This window comes from Zootermopsis nevadensis, unplaced genomic scaffold (assembly GCF_977971745.1).
Source record: "Zootermopsis nevadensis isolate Lab colony 2312 unplaced genomic scaffold, Znev_1.0 Znev_ptg000061l, whole genome shotgun sequence".
Classification (NCBI taxonomy): domain Eukaryota; kingdom Metazoa; phylum Arthropoda; class Insecta; order Blattodea; family Termopsidae; genus Zootermopsis; species Zootermopsis nevadensis.
Window position 1 is genome coordinate 15,661,403 of NW_028259192.1, and position 13,847 is coordinate 15,675,249.

The following is a 13,847-nucleotide window of genomic DNA, read 5'->3' on the forward strand; positions in this document are numbered from 1 at the left end:
TGTTTTGATACAAAATTGTCATATAGTCATTAGGGTTTTTTCTTTCATAAAGTTGCTTGTGTTGTAGCCCAAGACCGGGAAAGGCAACATGTTCGAGGAGAGGCCCAACCTTTATATGGGATGTTACATGAGGCAGAAGCTTTCAACTCTGTTACTCAAGGAGCAGACGGTGTACGAATGTCTGACATGGGAAGCTGCTCTGGAGTGGTGAGTACTGAAATACTCCTGTAATTGATACACTTCTCTGGAACTCTTTAGGTTGAATGTTAACTTTTTTGAAAGTTCCTCTAAACCTTCATGTATCATGATGGTATCGTAATGTAGGCTACAGATGCCAGGACAGTATCTTAAATTGGATTATCAATGCTCCCATCTATATTCTTTCCAATTCATTAATTACTCTGAGCTACTTACAATATCACTAAAGAAAGTACAATTACATAAATATTGATAGAAAGGAAGTACAATACTTACCTAATCCTGGCACTGCATAGAGGAAATGTTGCAGAATCTTCCAAACCACATTTAAGTTCTATTTTTAAGAAGCAGGAGTAACAGTTGGATCATATCAGTAAACATAATACAGAACATACTGATTAGAATATTCAATAATAGCATTGGCATGTTGTCTGTGTGGGGTTTAGTAGCACTATTTTATTCTATCCAATGGGTACTGGGGTCCTTTCCTGGGGGTAAAGCCGGCCAGGGCGTGATGCTGACCACTCACCCCCATCTAGTGCCGAGGTCAAGAATGAGTAGGAGCTATACCTCCACTCCCCCCCAAGCGCCTACATGGCGTATAGTGGGACAGCTTTACTTTTACTTTACTTTACTTTTATTATATGACAGGATAATAGAAATTACGAGAAAAATTAGGAAGTTGGGTTTAAAAAGGCTGTAATGCTGTATTTTATTAGCATTTTGTATGTATGACTTAGAAGCAATTGTCACTTTTCAGTAAAAATGCCTGTCACTGAAGAATAATGTTACAGTTATGTTTGACTGCCTGACTTTAAGGGCATTCCATTTGCTGTTATATCTAGTTTCCAACTTCTGCAACACAAATGGATTATGGGTTGCCTCTTCTGTGTGGAATCTGTCATCAAGTGTCATCACACTTAACAGGTCACATGCTGTCAGCGCACCCAGGCTGTGGCTTACTTTCAGGAGCAGGCTACTGTGGTAACATTCTTGGTTAGTTCCTAATATTCACTTTGAATCTGTATTGTTACAAGAAAGGAGACACTGCTACCATCCCATAGCATCTGCTGTCATGTTGGTGGTTCAGTTTTCATTGCTGGATAGGATGAGATAATGTCCATCCCTCTATATCATTGCATTTAGTCCGTAGAACACTTATCTGCTATTACTGAAAGTACAGCATTTCTCTCTTCTTTGTTAATCTGGAGGTAATCTCACCATGAATAAAGCCAGATATAAAATATGTTATTATATATTAGTTTGCATAAAGCCATGCTAATGCGAGTTATGTGAAAGAAGACTTCACCTCTTGCAACAAAATAAAATGAGAAGCAGAGACATGTTATTGTTGCACTGATATGAGCCAGTCTAATCCAGTTTCCAGCTTTACACCATATTTCTTTAAGTTCCAATTTTGTACCGTCACATATACTCCTGTGTCTCTATGGCTTCTACCCGTGAGAATTTATATTTAAAATATATCATTCCTATTACCCTATGTTTACTATATGCACTGCCCATTTTATCCTCATTTACTTAGTCACATAACAATATTAAAAGAATCTTAAAAATTAATGATTTTTCTATGTTGTGTTATAGGAACAAATTACCTGATGTGCAGTGAATGCCAAGACAAATACAGAATGCAGTTTCAGTGTTTTTCAAAGGTTCCTGATTTGAAATCAGCAGCTCCACCTGGTTGTGGTGGTAATGCCAGTGTGGGTGGCAATGTATTGCCCAGCAATCTGGCTCAGTTGTTGGCACCTGATCTTATGGGCAGCAGTTTTGCACATGATGAAGGTTCTTATTCTTGTGATTGTCCTTATTGAGCTACTGTTTATTCATGTGAGGATAAGGTTTCCAGATTTTGAAAGTAAACAAAAAAACAACAAGGCAGTCACTTGTGAACATTGAACCCAAGATATTATTTTTTCATTCTCCTGTTTACATTAATTTTAACAGTTTTTTAAAGTAAACACAGCACAGAGAAATTTACAATTTTACATGGACAGTGGGTCCATTTACAAAAGCAGGAGAAATCATCTGATTTAAGAAAGGAATATTTGGCCACCCTGAAGTAGCATGTTTTACTTTTTTGTGGCCAGATATCACTGTGACCCTGTGTGTAAGATGGGCTATCTGTGCTTTTCTAAATGATCTTCAGTCCTTTCATTCTGATTCTGAGGTAACATTTGCCATTAGTAGTTTCCTAGAAAAAATTTTCTTGATCGTCCTAAACTACTAGAATATATTGACATGATAAGAAAGTTTGATATGTCAGTTTACCATGTCCTTGCAGAACTGCTGATTCTTAATACATTGTGCTCTTCCACAGAGTGGAATTGTTCCATTGGTGGCAGTGAAAGAGCTGACTCTAAATTCCATGAAATATCCGTTATTAATTTACAATTCATACCCATTGTTTCCATTACATTAACTTTTTATAAACTTGCATTTTTTCCCGGTTTGACAGATTTCCAATGATTTGTTAATGTGTGGAGATTACAGTTCACTCATGTTGTTTCTTTTATATTTGCTACATTCTCACATCTGACTTTGTGTTATGTACAAAATTAGTTATGGGATCAGAAGCTTGTTTTTAATTGAGAATTTGCTGTATAATACACTTTTTTAAAATGTGGGTTTTTATTTTAATTGAAGTATTCTTCACCTTGTGTAAATTTGATTCGAAACAAAATATTGAGATGGTTACTTGCATGTATTTGCAGAAGTTGATATACTCTGTATGCAGACCGAGAACCAGTCAACTCCATTGTTTGATAACTTCTCTAAATTAGCACCATACCTTGGATTGGGAGAAAGGATTACTGCACCTGAACCTCTTCTACTGAAAGAACCAGACCCACTTGGAGCAAGCACTGTGCCAAGTGTCACACTGGAAACTACTACTTCTGGCCAAGCAGGTAAACAGAATGGCTGTGAGATTTAGTGCATGCATGTAGGAAGAAGTGAAATTTGAAATAAGAAATCTGTACAAGAAAATATTTAATCAGTTGTTGGACACAGCTGTGAATGTGCTGTTTATCACACAGTTCATAATTGATCATGCATAATGATCGTTTCATCTCAGTCTTCACTGAATAACACTAGAGTTGATGAAGTGTCATTAACCCTTCACCGTGGTTGGACGTCTTGTGACGCCCTGGCATTTAAATTCCCGGTCTGCTGTTAAGCCTAATTTCAAAAGCCCATAATTATGGAAACAATAACGACTGATATATGATGTTTGTAGTTGATCTGGTGTGGAAGAAATGCTCTTTCTGATCATGTATTGGCAACGTCGCATTCTTGGATCTCTAAAGGCTAGTCTGTGAATAAATGCGTGACCTAAGAGGTTACACAATCTTCCAAAGAACACTGAGCTGTTTGTTTGTAGAGGTAAGATAACTCATTCTCTCAGTCTCATATGACACGATAACTGCTCCAGCGAAGTAGAGAGGAAAAAAAATTATCTGAAACGGTCAAGGGGCTCCATAATATATATATATAGATATACCGTTATGTTTATCTGTGTCTTCAAATATCAACAATTTTAGCACCCCTATACTCAGAAGTCTATAATCAGAAGAGTTCTTAGTAAGAGACGGTTATAACTGCCAAGTATGATGCATATATGTGGCCTTCAGTTCGCTGTCAGAATATCAGCTGGCGCAGACATATTTACTCCCTCGTATTATTGACACAGGAAAGAAATTCAATGCCTCAAAGACATTGCGTCATGTGCAGGAACCGCTAGAAAAAGATAAAAACTATGTATTTTGGTAGTGTTGACTTTTGCTGACGTTTCAATAAATAACATACAACTCTCAACGTCTAATCGACTACTAGCATTTGTCACACACAGGATGTTCATATTATACGCTGAAATTATAAAACCATCTTTTAAGAGGATTTCAGTGAAGAATTGATCATTATATGTTATATAGTTCAAACGTTATGATAAATAAAGTGTTTTAGAGCAAAATTTAAATGGCCACCACTCCTCGTCAAGCAGCGCGGAATTTAAATTCCCACGTTGAAGGGTTAAACATGTTATGATACGAATATGGGTTGCAGCACGAGGTAGTCTGGTAGAAGTTTACCAATATTTCAGAGATACTTGCTGCCTCCATCATCAGAGCAATTACCCCAATGATGGAGGCAGCAAGTACCTCTGAAACATAAGTAAACTTCTACCAAACTATATAGCACTGCAAACCAGAAAACAGCCATCTTCGTACTCGACACCGTAAGAACCTGAAATCCAACTTGTTGTGATGCAATTAATCAACAGGTATGCGAGGTTTGTTGACTCCCATTCCTGAAGCCTTTGTTTTGAGATCAGCCAGAACAGTGTGGAGTTTCCCATGGGTCATAGCTAACTGATCTATTACATAACTTTTAGGTGTGTACAAAATATCATGCCCAGCTTGATTTGTAACCCATGTTACTCTCTAGGTGGTCCCTTTTGTTTACAAGCATGTGCATCAGTTTCACAAACAACTGTAGTATTAATAAAGAGTCTTCACCTGTACAAATGTATTTGGCAGGGCAACTGAAGCCTGGAGTTGTTAAAGGAGACAGCAAACATAAATCTCTTGGTGAGCAGGCTTCACACCTCACATCCTCACAGGATCGTATTATGGCTCTGGAGAGGATCACAGAAGGTGCACAGATCCTGGTAGCTCGTTCAGTTGTGATGAGTGCACTGTCCTTGCTGTGTGTTAGGTAAGTTGTTTATGTTTGTTATGTTTTTTTTATTATTATTATTATTATTATTTCTCTTGAAGGTATATTATTGTATCCCACTCATGCAGTCAGTAACACTGTGAAGCACATGTCTTAATCTTTCCCAAGAAATCTACAAAACAAGGATTTGAGGTTTTCATGGCGGTGAGTCCAAAGATGGCTTCCTTCTGAGTTGTAATGCCATGTAGTCTGGCGAGTCATTCTTCACTGTCATGGAGGCAACAACCACCTCTGAAACATCAGTAAACTTCTACCAGACTACATGGCACTAAACCCAGAAGACGGCCATCTTCCTGCAAAATTAGGTTCAAGGCCTCAGGGATTGCATTAGTGCAATTCATTACTTAAAAACCATTCTTGTTTGGAAATGAATGAAGAGGATGGGAGATAAATCTTTTATAGGAGAAATTGCATTTGCAGATGAATGAAGAGTATTTTGAGAAATAATACCACAATGTTTTTGGCAGTGGTATCTTATTATTTCTAATACATTTCTCACATCTACAAAGCTAATGAAAATCCTTGAAAGAAACTGTTCTGCAGTGTATTTGAAAGTAAAGTTGAGAAACAGTGGAAATAAATCATTCTTCTTTAGATTATACTGAACAAACATATAAATACACACTTTAGTATGCGTGTAATTTAGTTACTTTTCTGAGGTACAAAGCCAAATCATTACAGCAGTATACACAGTAAAGTGTAGAATGGAGAATGAAGTCTAAGAAAATAGAAATATGATGTAGCATGCATAAAGGTGTTACCTAATGTGCAATATTATTTTAATGTATTTGAAGGGAATATTCATGTTTTATACAATTGATTCAGTTTTTCTTAATAATGATGATGATGTTTATTGTGACTCATTGTTCATAGTGAATTTGTTATGTATTTTCCAATGAAATGTGTAAATATTAAACCACTGATGATGATACTGTAGGTGCCGAAAAGTGTTTGGCAAGGTTATTAAAACCAACAGTGAGTAATTGATTCTTGTAATATTTGTAGCAAAGGTGAAGTAAAGTTGTCCTTGGTGCTAAACTAAGCACCATGCCATGTAGAAGTCGTGTCAAAATGTGACTTTATGTTCCCAGACTGAGTTCCATATAAAAAGTGTAATTATTGCTCTCACATAGTTTTTCGAAGTTTTTAGTAAGCTACTGCCTCAGAGTTTTCAGTTCTAATCGCTCTGTTATTCTTCACTCCACCTGAGGAATCAGGAATGAAAAGTGTCCATGTCATGTGTAGTGTCCATCAACATCTTATTTCTTAATACTAAAAATATTATTTTAGGTATTTTTAGTGGTTGATGTGGTTTTATGACTGATCTTTTGTTATGGCAGTGGAACATCGTGCAGTCTGCCGCATGGATTGGATGCCATTGGTTTGTCTGACATCCGCAAGGTTGTGCATCTCATGAGCTTAACTGCTGGGGGGCATGTTGAATTGGCTTCTGATCTGCATCAACCCCTTGCTGAGGGAGGGCCTAGGACTGGTGGAGGAGCCTCGTATCTGCAATTAGGTCATCTAACAAGTCATCTGCCCCCTGCTACAGCTACCTGTCTTAACTACCTCAGTTGTGCCATTGCTGCTTTGGCACAGACAGATATGGAGGCTTCAGAACTAGTATTACACATGTGCACTAAGGTAAAGAATAGAATGAAAGTTATGTATTTTATATAATTATCAGGCATTTTTGACAGAAGTGAGTTGTGTGAGATGACCAAAGCACTTGCCTAAACATAAGTAAATATATGAAATCATGCACATTTGTATATTTATATTCATGTGTATAAACATCTATTCTTAAACTGAAACTTACAGAGAAATTTTGCCTCAAGTACAAATATACCTAATCTTGTTATCTGTAATTGTACCTGAATAGTCAACTTCAGAGAATACATTAACCCCTCAGTGATGTCCAACGTACATAGCATGCGGCGATTTAAATCACATCTGCTAAAGGCATTTTTTGTCACTGTTTGCATACAGAACACCTATGAATAATTATAGATCTGCTGTTTATTGTTTATTCAGTGCATACGGTAGTTATTTTTACAGGAGCTGCTGGCAGCTGCTATGGGTGCATTAAATCAGTCTCCAAGCGGCAAAGTTGGAGCACCTGATGTAACCTCTGGGTTTGCTGTTACTCAGGCACTAGTTAGCTTGTTGGCCTCTCATGGTGGTACTTCACTGACCAGTATTGATAAAGGTACTTCCCATGCTAAAACTTCCAAGTGACTCTTGTATTAATAACATAAGAAATGCAAGGAATTGCTGCAAAATCTATAAAACCTACTTTCCTGCTGCACAGATTCTTAGTCTTATTAATCTTACTTAGGCAATGTATGCTTATAATCCAACATGTGAATGTAATTTAGCTCATTTGCCTCTGTGTTCAGCTTGTGCTCAGATGATCATGTGATCTAATCTCATTCAAATCATGTATTGTCATTGACTGCAATTATAAATTTCATTACAGCATGTTGTTATTATTAGCAGCAGCAGTAGTATTAGTGGTGGTGGTGGTGATAGTATTACAGTGAAACCTCGATGCATCGTTTTTGGCGGGGGTGGGAAATAAAAACGATGAATGCGGGAAAACGATAGATGCGGGAAAGCATTAAAATTTTTAAAAAAAACAATGTTTCTCTTTCAAAGTTACTTCTTTTTACCAAAAAAGTCTTTAATGGACAACTGGTTTGTCGAAACTTTACGTTTTAGACCAAACAGAGCACTTTCCACGTTCAAAATGTTTTTCTCGTCACGTTCACTAATATTAAGCGCATAAAAGAACGACTTCACTTTCGCCAATGCAGCGTGTGCTTCGGCAAAACTCGGCAAAGCTTCGGGCTCACATTCGTCGTCTTCGTCTTCCTCACCACTCCAACCCCCTTTGCGGACAATAACAGGAAGAATGGAAATACTATTACTGCCGAACTCAACGAAATGTAGCTGTAGAAGACCCTGAACCGCTGGAAACAAGATGAACCAGAAGAATGAAAAGTGCCGCCAGCCTTTCCTTTGTACTTGTAATGAAAGCATTTGTGAAGAAATTCACACTGCACATGCCATCTGGCATCGCTGGAACGAAATATGAGTGCACCCTAATTAAAATCGTAAAATTTCTGACAATGAGCACCGCCATTCACTCCAACTATCACCACTGCACCGCTGACCCTCATTCCAAAAGAATGTGCTGGTTGGGCGACATAACAGGTTACCACTACTGTGTATTCCAAAAACATTGTGCGTCTTTCGGTATTAATTTATCTCAAAACCCAGCATTTTAAATTCTCAGAAACGATCATTGCGGGAAAATTGTGGGCCGGGACTAAGATTTTTGAACGATCGATGCGATAAAACGATAGTTCGAGGAACGATAGAAGCGGGAAAATGTAACATTATTTTATATGGGATGTATTCGGGACCGAACAAAACGGACGATGCATCCGGGAAAACGATAGTTCCGGGAACGATAGATAGAGGTTTCACTGTACTTTTTTTTTCCTTTTTGGTTAAATGTATTTCATTTGTACAGATTCTTTGTCTGTGTTAAATTCATCAGATGTAACATCAGGATTCACACTGTCTCCATATTTGTAATTGTTGACGGATAAACATTATTTCATACAATCAGATTTGAGATCTTCATGGTGGTGAGGTGGAGACATTATGTTTCCCTGAATCACTGGTATGTACTTGCAGTTCCACATCAACTTGTAATTTGTAAATATGTGTATGTTCTGTTTCCATACCAAATTTCATATGCCTAGCTTCAGTGAGTCATTAGTTATCACTGTCAAACGGAAAGCTAAATAAAATTTTTGCAAAGCCTACATGGTGTTACAAGAATTACCTTAACAAAAGTCGCATATTTTTCAAACATTTATTACGTTGCATATTTTCAGGGACCTATATATTAAGTGGCCCTTCTGGTAAGAGTTTGCATATCCTCAATATAATTGTTATTGATTCTAGGAAATTAAACTGTATGAGGCTGGGGTGGTCTCCAGTGGCATAACATTCATACCAGATTTTGTGAAAATCAGTGTGCTTGTTCAGAAGTTGAATGAACATCCACTTATGGACACATACACGCACACAGCATAGTAATCTTGTATGCCTACTTTTTTCTTGCAGAAAGTAAAATAAGTTGATAATACAAGTGACTGTCATTAAAATGAACACTGAAAATATGTAACTTCAAATATTTTATTTTTATCAGCATTTAAACTTTTGATTTCTTGAGGGATCTCTCATGTCCTAAATTACAGTTTTCTTCTTGGATATCTTTTTTATACATTGAAATATTAGTATTGTTACCACAATTTTTATTCCACTTAAGTGCGGTGCATTTATGAGTAAGAAAAACTGTATTTAGGAGGTCTTTTCTGTTAACTGAAGCAGTAGGAGAGTTCTGTTTAGACAAGAGGAAATTCAAGTTCAGGTCCCTGCAAGGTAACAGTTTTTTGTGATATCATTATAATCATGCAGATGTGTTGACACACATAGCGATAAAGGAAATTTGATTCTTTTATTTGTGAACATATATTCCATATTAAATTCTTTCTTTTAAGAACCAAATTAAGTTGTAAATAGTATGTAATAATGACTGTTGGACACTTTTTTCTCTAACACAGATGGTGAGGAGAAATTGGCAGGCAGTCCAATGGCAAATTTACCTGTAATAAACCCATTACAGCTGCCAGATGCCTTAGCAGCTTGTGTTCTGTCTACAAGATTGGCCTCTAATCATCGTCAGTGGGCATCTCAGCAGTTGGTATGATAGCAAATAGTTGGGCTGCGATAATGAACATTTCTCATTATTCTTAACCCCTCAAAGCCAGTCATTAATATGTAGTTGAATACACCCCAGAGTGGTAATATTTCCTGTTGTCAGTTGTAATCTGTATACATGATTGCAGTATCAGCTAAATCATTTTGGTCAGTAGCCACCAAATTCTTGTTCATGTAAAAGAAAGATAGTAAATTTGATATTTGCTCTGTACAGACAAACCACTTGAATTGTTTACTAACTAAATCTTCATGTGAAATTAATAAAGAATCAATCACCTGTCAAACCTCATTCTTTCAATATTTTCTTTCTGTTTTCAGACTTAATGATTGTGTAGTGGTACTGTTATTGCTTAGGTGTTATACCCCTAATTGCAATTATGTTATTTTTAATAAGTAATTCTGTACACTTCATGATGCAGGTGAAGTGTATTGCAGCAAGGGTGTCTGTCCTGTCACCCCAGATTCTGGAAAGCCTGAGCTTTGCTGATCTGTCAGGAGTAATGCTCCAGTGTTCTCTGATGGAGCTGGAGGGTCATGACAATCGTGTCAGTTTTACAGCCTGGCATGAAGATAGGGCCATGCTTGCAACCTGGTAATTATATCCTTAAACACATCATGGGCACAGACATTAACTCTGTGTACGAAACATAATATTGTAGTGGTCAGCACTTCTGCTTCATATTTGGGAGATACTGTTTGGATCTAGCATGAAGTGCTGGCAAATCTGACTGAAGTTTATGGTGTTTTACACAGTGTCACCAAGAAAATGATTGGGTAATCCCTTAAAGTAGGTCATAACTGTTTCCAAATGTGCCCTTACAGCTCATCATTCATGTTCATCCTGTGAGGTTCTCATGGCGGTGGAGATGTCAGTGTTGTTCTGGGTTGTGCTGCCATGTGGACTTGTAGGTAGATACCTAAATGGCATAGTTGAAAAAGAGAGAGAACATTCTTGTCCATATACTGTGTAGTATAACAACTATATCTGTGTGTCAGAATTTCTGTGTCTGTGTCAGTGAAGGCAGTAGCAGATTGTGATAATCACTGTGTAATACATGTGAATATAGGTATAAATGTAGCACTACTAATCCATCACTTTCCTGAAGGAACCAAGGAAATGCTCATCATCTGTTTGAACATCAGCACCCTGTTCTTAAAAACCCCCAGTTTACAGGAATGCTATACATTCAGGATATTTCAGAACATTGTGCTAAGGATAATATTTGTAGCAAAGTCAGGGGAAGTAACAGAAGACTGCATAATAATCAAAGAATTTTTTTACTAGCTGAGTAACTATTACCTCCCCAAGAAGGACTCTACTCCGTTTAGTTACAGTATTTACATTGGCTTTGGAACTTATTGTAACTGCACTCACATTGTATCCCAGATCATTATATTTACTGTAAATATAAGTCACTCTTCTTTTCTGTTACAGTGGCTATGATGGAACTGTGCGAATATGGTGTTCAGCCAATGCTAATTCAGCATTACTGGCACACACTTTGGTATTTCATAAGTCAGAAAATGTGTACGGAAGAGAGTTGAGTGGGGAACTTGTTTCACAGTTGGGTTGGTCTTCATCTGGGAAGTTTGTGTCAGCAGCCATGGACAGTATTGTCAATGTGTGGTACCTCCCAGGTTTGTAAATATAAACCATCTTATGAAATATGGTTGAGTTTTATTGTATTTTATAATTCATGCAACAAATTTATAGAATACATGTTTCTTGGGAAAGTAGGTTAAAGAACATTCTTATATGTTTATTAAAATGTAGGTTAGTAAATTAAAGCTGTCCCAATAAACAATAAACCAGAGCTGCTCAGCCTTATGGGTGCATCGCACCCAGGTAGCAACATATGAGGGGTGGCAACATTAGAGCGGCAGCAACTTGCTATGGGGGCACAAAATTTTGAAGCATTGCATTGGAGTGCCAAAAATCAGGGGTGGCGCCAGAGGGTAGCAAAGTATGTAATTGCTTACAGGATTTTTCTTGGTTCTTATAGGTAATGAATGACCACTTACAGACACTAACAGTTCTTGTGTTTACAGTTAACATTGTTCATAGGCTTCAGTCATAATGAAATATGCATAACAGAACTGGGAATCACTTTTATACAGTAATACAAATTAGTTTTTAAATATATTAACTTCTGAAAATCTTGTAGATGGTCCAGATGTTGCTGTGACAGGAGAGGATTGCCACATTGACACCCAGCTGGCATGGGTAACTTCTATGGCATGGCCACAAGTGACAAGCCAAGATGAACCAGAACACCTGCTAGTGGGAACAATCAATGGATCAGTTGCCTTGCTGACCATCTTCCCTAGGAGCAAACAACATGAAGAACTAGTCCATTGTTCACAACAGTATGGTAGGTGCAAATTAGTACCCAGTTAGATCAGTAATTGTTGATAAAGAAAGTTAACTTTGCAGTTAAAATATTTTGTGACATCTTTTCATTGTTGTTCTGTGGTTCTTTCCCCCCTTTTATTGCACTTCACAAAGCCATTAGTTCTTATTGCATGTTACAGAGTGATCACTGTGATTTTACTTTACTTTTCTCTTCTGCCAGCTTCAGTTACGCACATTGAATGGTTTGATGAGGAAAAGGAGTTTGCCATCGCATTCACAGATGGAGTGATGAAGTTAGGACGGAAGAATCCTAACTTCCAGCCCATATCAATATCTGCACATCAGGTTAGTTGGTATTCAGCAGTTTGTGATGGTATACTGATTTTTGTGGATTAATGTTGTCAGCCATGTTGTAGATTTAAAGTGCCGCACATTCTTAACCGCAGCTGTGGATGGATGTGCATCATCAGTTTCACTCTTTTACATGACATGGTGCAACTTAACTGTAATGGGGGTTCACATATGGTTTTCTTTAATGTTACTGAATGATCCTCATACATAAAGGCAGTCAGTCAATGATGGCTGTCAGCACACATTTTCTAAAAGTAAAAGTCTTTGGAATTTGGAATTGTGGATATACTAATAAAGATTTATGTTATCTAAGGGAGCCTTGTCTGGTATGAAGTGGGACCCATGTGGTCAGTTGTTAGCAACTTGTGGAGTGGATGGAGTTTGTCGCATATGGAAAGAGATGGAAAGTGTCTGGTCTTGTGTTCATACACTGGTACCACCGCATGAACCAGTGTCTCTCACATGGTCACCTTTTATAGGTAAGTAAACTCTGCAATATTATATGAGATTTGAGGCTTTAGCAGCAGTAGGAATATGGAATGTGGTCTTCTGGGTTAAGACACCGAGTAGTCTTACAGGTGATTACCAGTGTTTTGGAGGTCTGCCCTGAAGATGGAGGTGATACATTTCTCCAAAATGTTAACTACTAGATAGCATCTCAGTCCAGAAGACCAAAATATATTATCCAATGTAATAATAGAGAAAGATGATTGTTTTACCAGTAGGTTTATGTGGTGACTTTTCTGACAGATTTACATCAGGTTGGTATTGTTGATGACAGAACATTATAAAGCACTAAAAACAAAGTGACCTTACTGTTATTACAATATTTTACAAAAACTGTTCAACTAGTATCTGTCATGTAGATATAAATACCTGAATTAGGGGATGGACAGTGGGACAGACATATGCATCTTTGTAATATGGTTCTGAAGATTGGACAGGCTTCCTTTTGAACCATTAAGTGATACTAAACCGTTTGATGTTTCATTGTAGGTAAAGGATGTACTTCTCTTCTACTGTGTGTGGGAACTGTACATGGTAAAGTGAGCGTATGGATACTGCCTGATGCCCATATAGAAGAACACCACAGCCGGACAGCACCACAGTTGGTGATGTACCTACAGGGACACTTATATCACCCTGTCACATCTTTAGCCATCCACAAGGATGGTCTACTGCTTGCATCAGGTCAGTTCCACAAAGCAGAAATGTGAGTAGCATTAATAATTTGTTAGTTTTCTTAGGAGATGGTGTTCAGTATTTTGATTTGTGTAGGTATGAACGTAGAATCACATTGATGATATTGAATGCAAAAACATGAGAACCCAAGGAAATTTATGAATATTTCTTTGGCAGTATGTTCCAACTGAATAAAGTCAGTAGGTTCATATAT

General features: G+C 37.4%; 1 protein-coding gene across 4 annotated transcripts in view; it reads left to right on the plus strand.

The window, feature by feature from the left end:
• LOC110836561 (putative E3 ubiquitin-protein ligase HERC1) overlaps positions 1 to 13,847 on the plus strand; it is an 87,871-nt gene that overhangs the window by 60,453 nt on the left and 13,571 nt on the right. For all 4 annotated transcript variants that reach the window (XM_087340921.1, XM_022077904.2, XM_087340922.1 and 1 more), the window contains exons 43-56: positions 68 to 207; positions 1,044 to 1,194; positions 1,801 to 2,001; positions 2,931 to 3,125; positions 4,752 to 4,929; positions 6,291 to 6,594; positions 7,009 to 7,159; positions 9,591 to 9,730; positions 10,167 to 10,339; positions 11,183 to 11,385; positions 11,913 to 12,119; positions 12,321 to 12,445; positions 12,765 to 12,930; positions 13,448 to 13,642. In XM_087340921.1, coding sequence (XP_087197047.1) covers positions 68 to 207; positions 1,044 to 1,194; positions 1,801 to 2,001; positions 2,931 to 3,125; positions 4,752 to 4,929; positions 6,291 to 6,594; positions 7,009 to 7,159; positions 9,591 to 9,730; positions 10,167 to 10,339; positions 11,183 to 11,385; positions 11,913 to 12,119; positions 12,321 to 12,445; positions 12,765 to 12,930; positions 13,448 to 13,642 — 2,529 coding nt within the window. The remainder of the gene's footprint in view (positions 1 to 67; positions 208 to 1,043; positions 1,195 to 1,800; positions 2,002 to 2,930; positions 3,126 to 4,751; positions 4,930 to 6,290; positions 6,595 to 7,008; positions 7,160 to 9,590; positions 9,731 to 10,166; positions 10,340 to 11,182; positions 11,386 to 11,912; positions 12,120 to 12,320; positions 12,446 to 12,764; positions 12,931 to 13,447; positions 13,643 to 13,847) is intronic.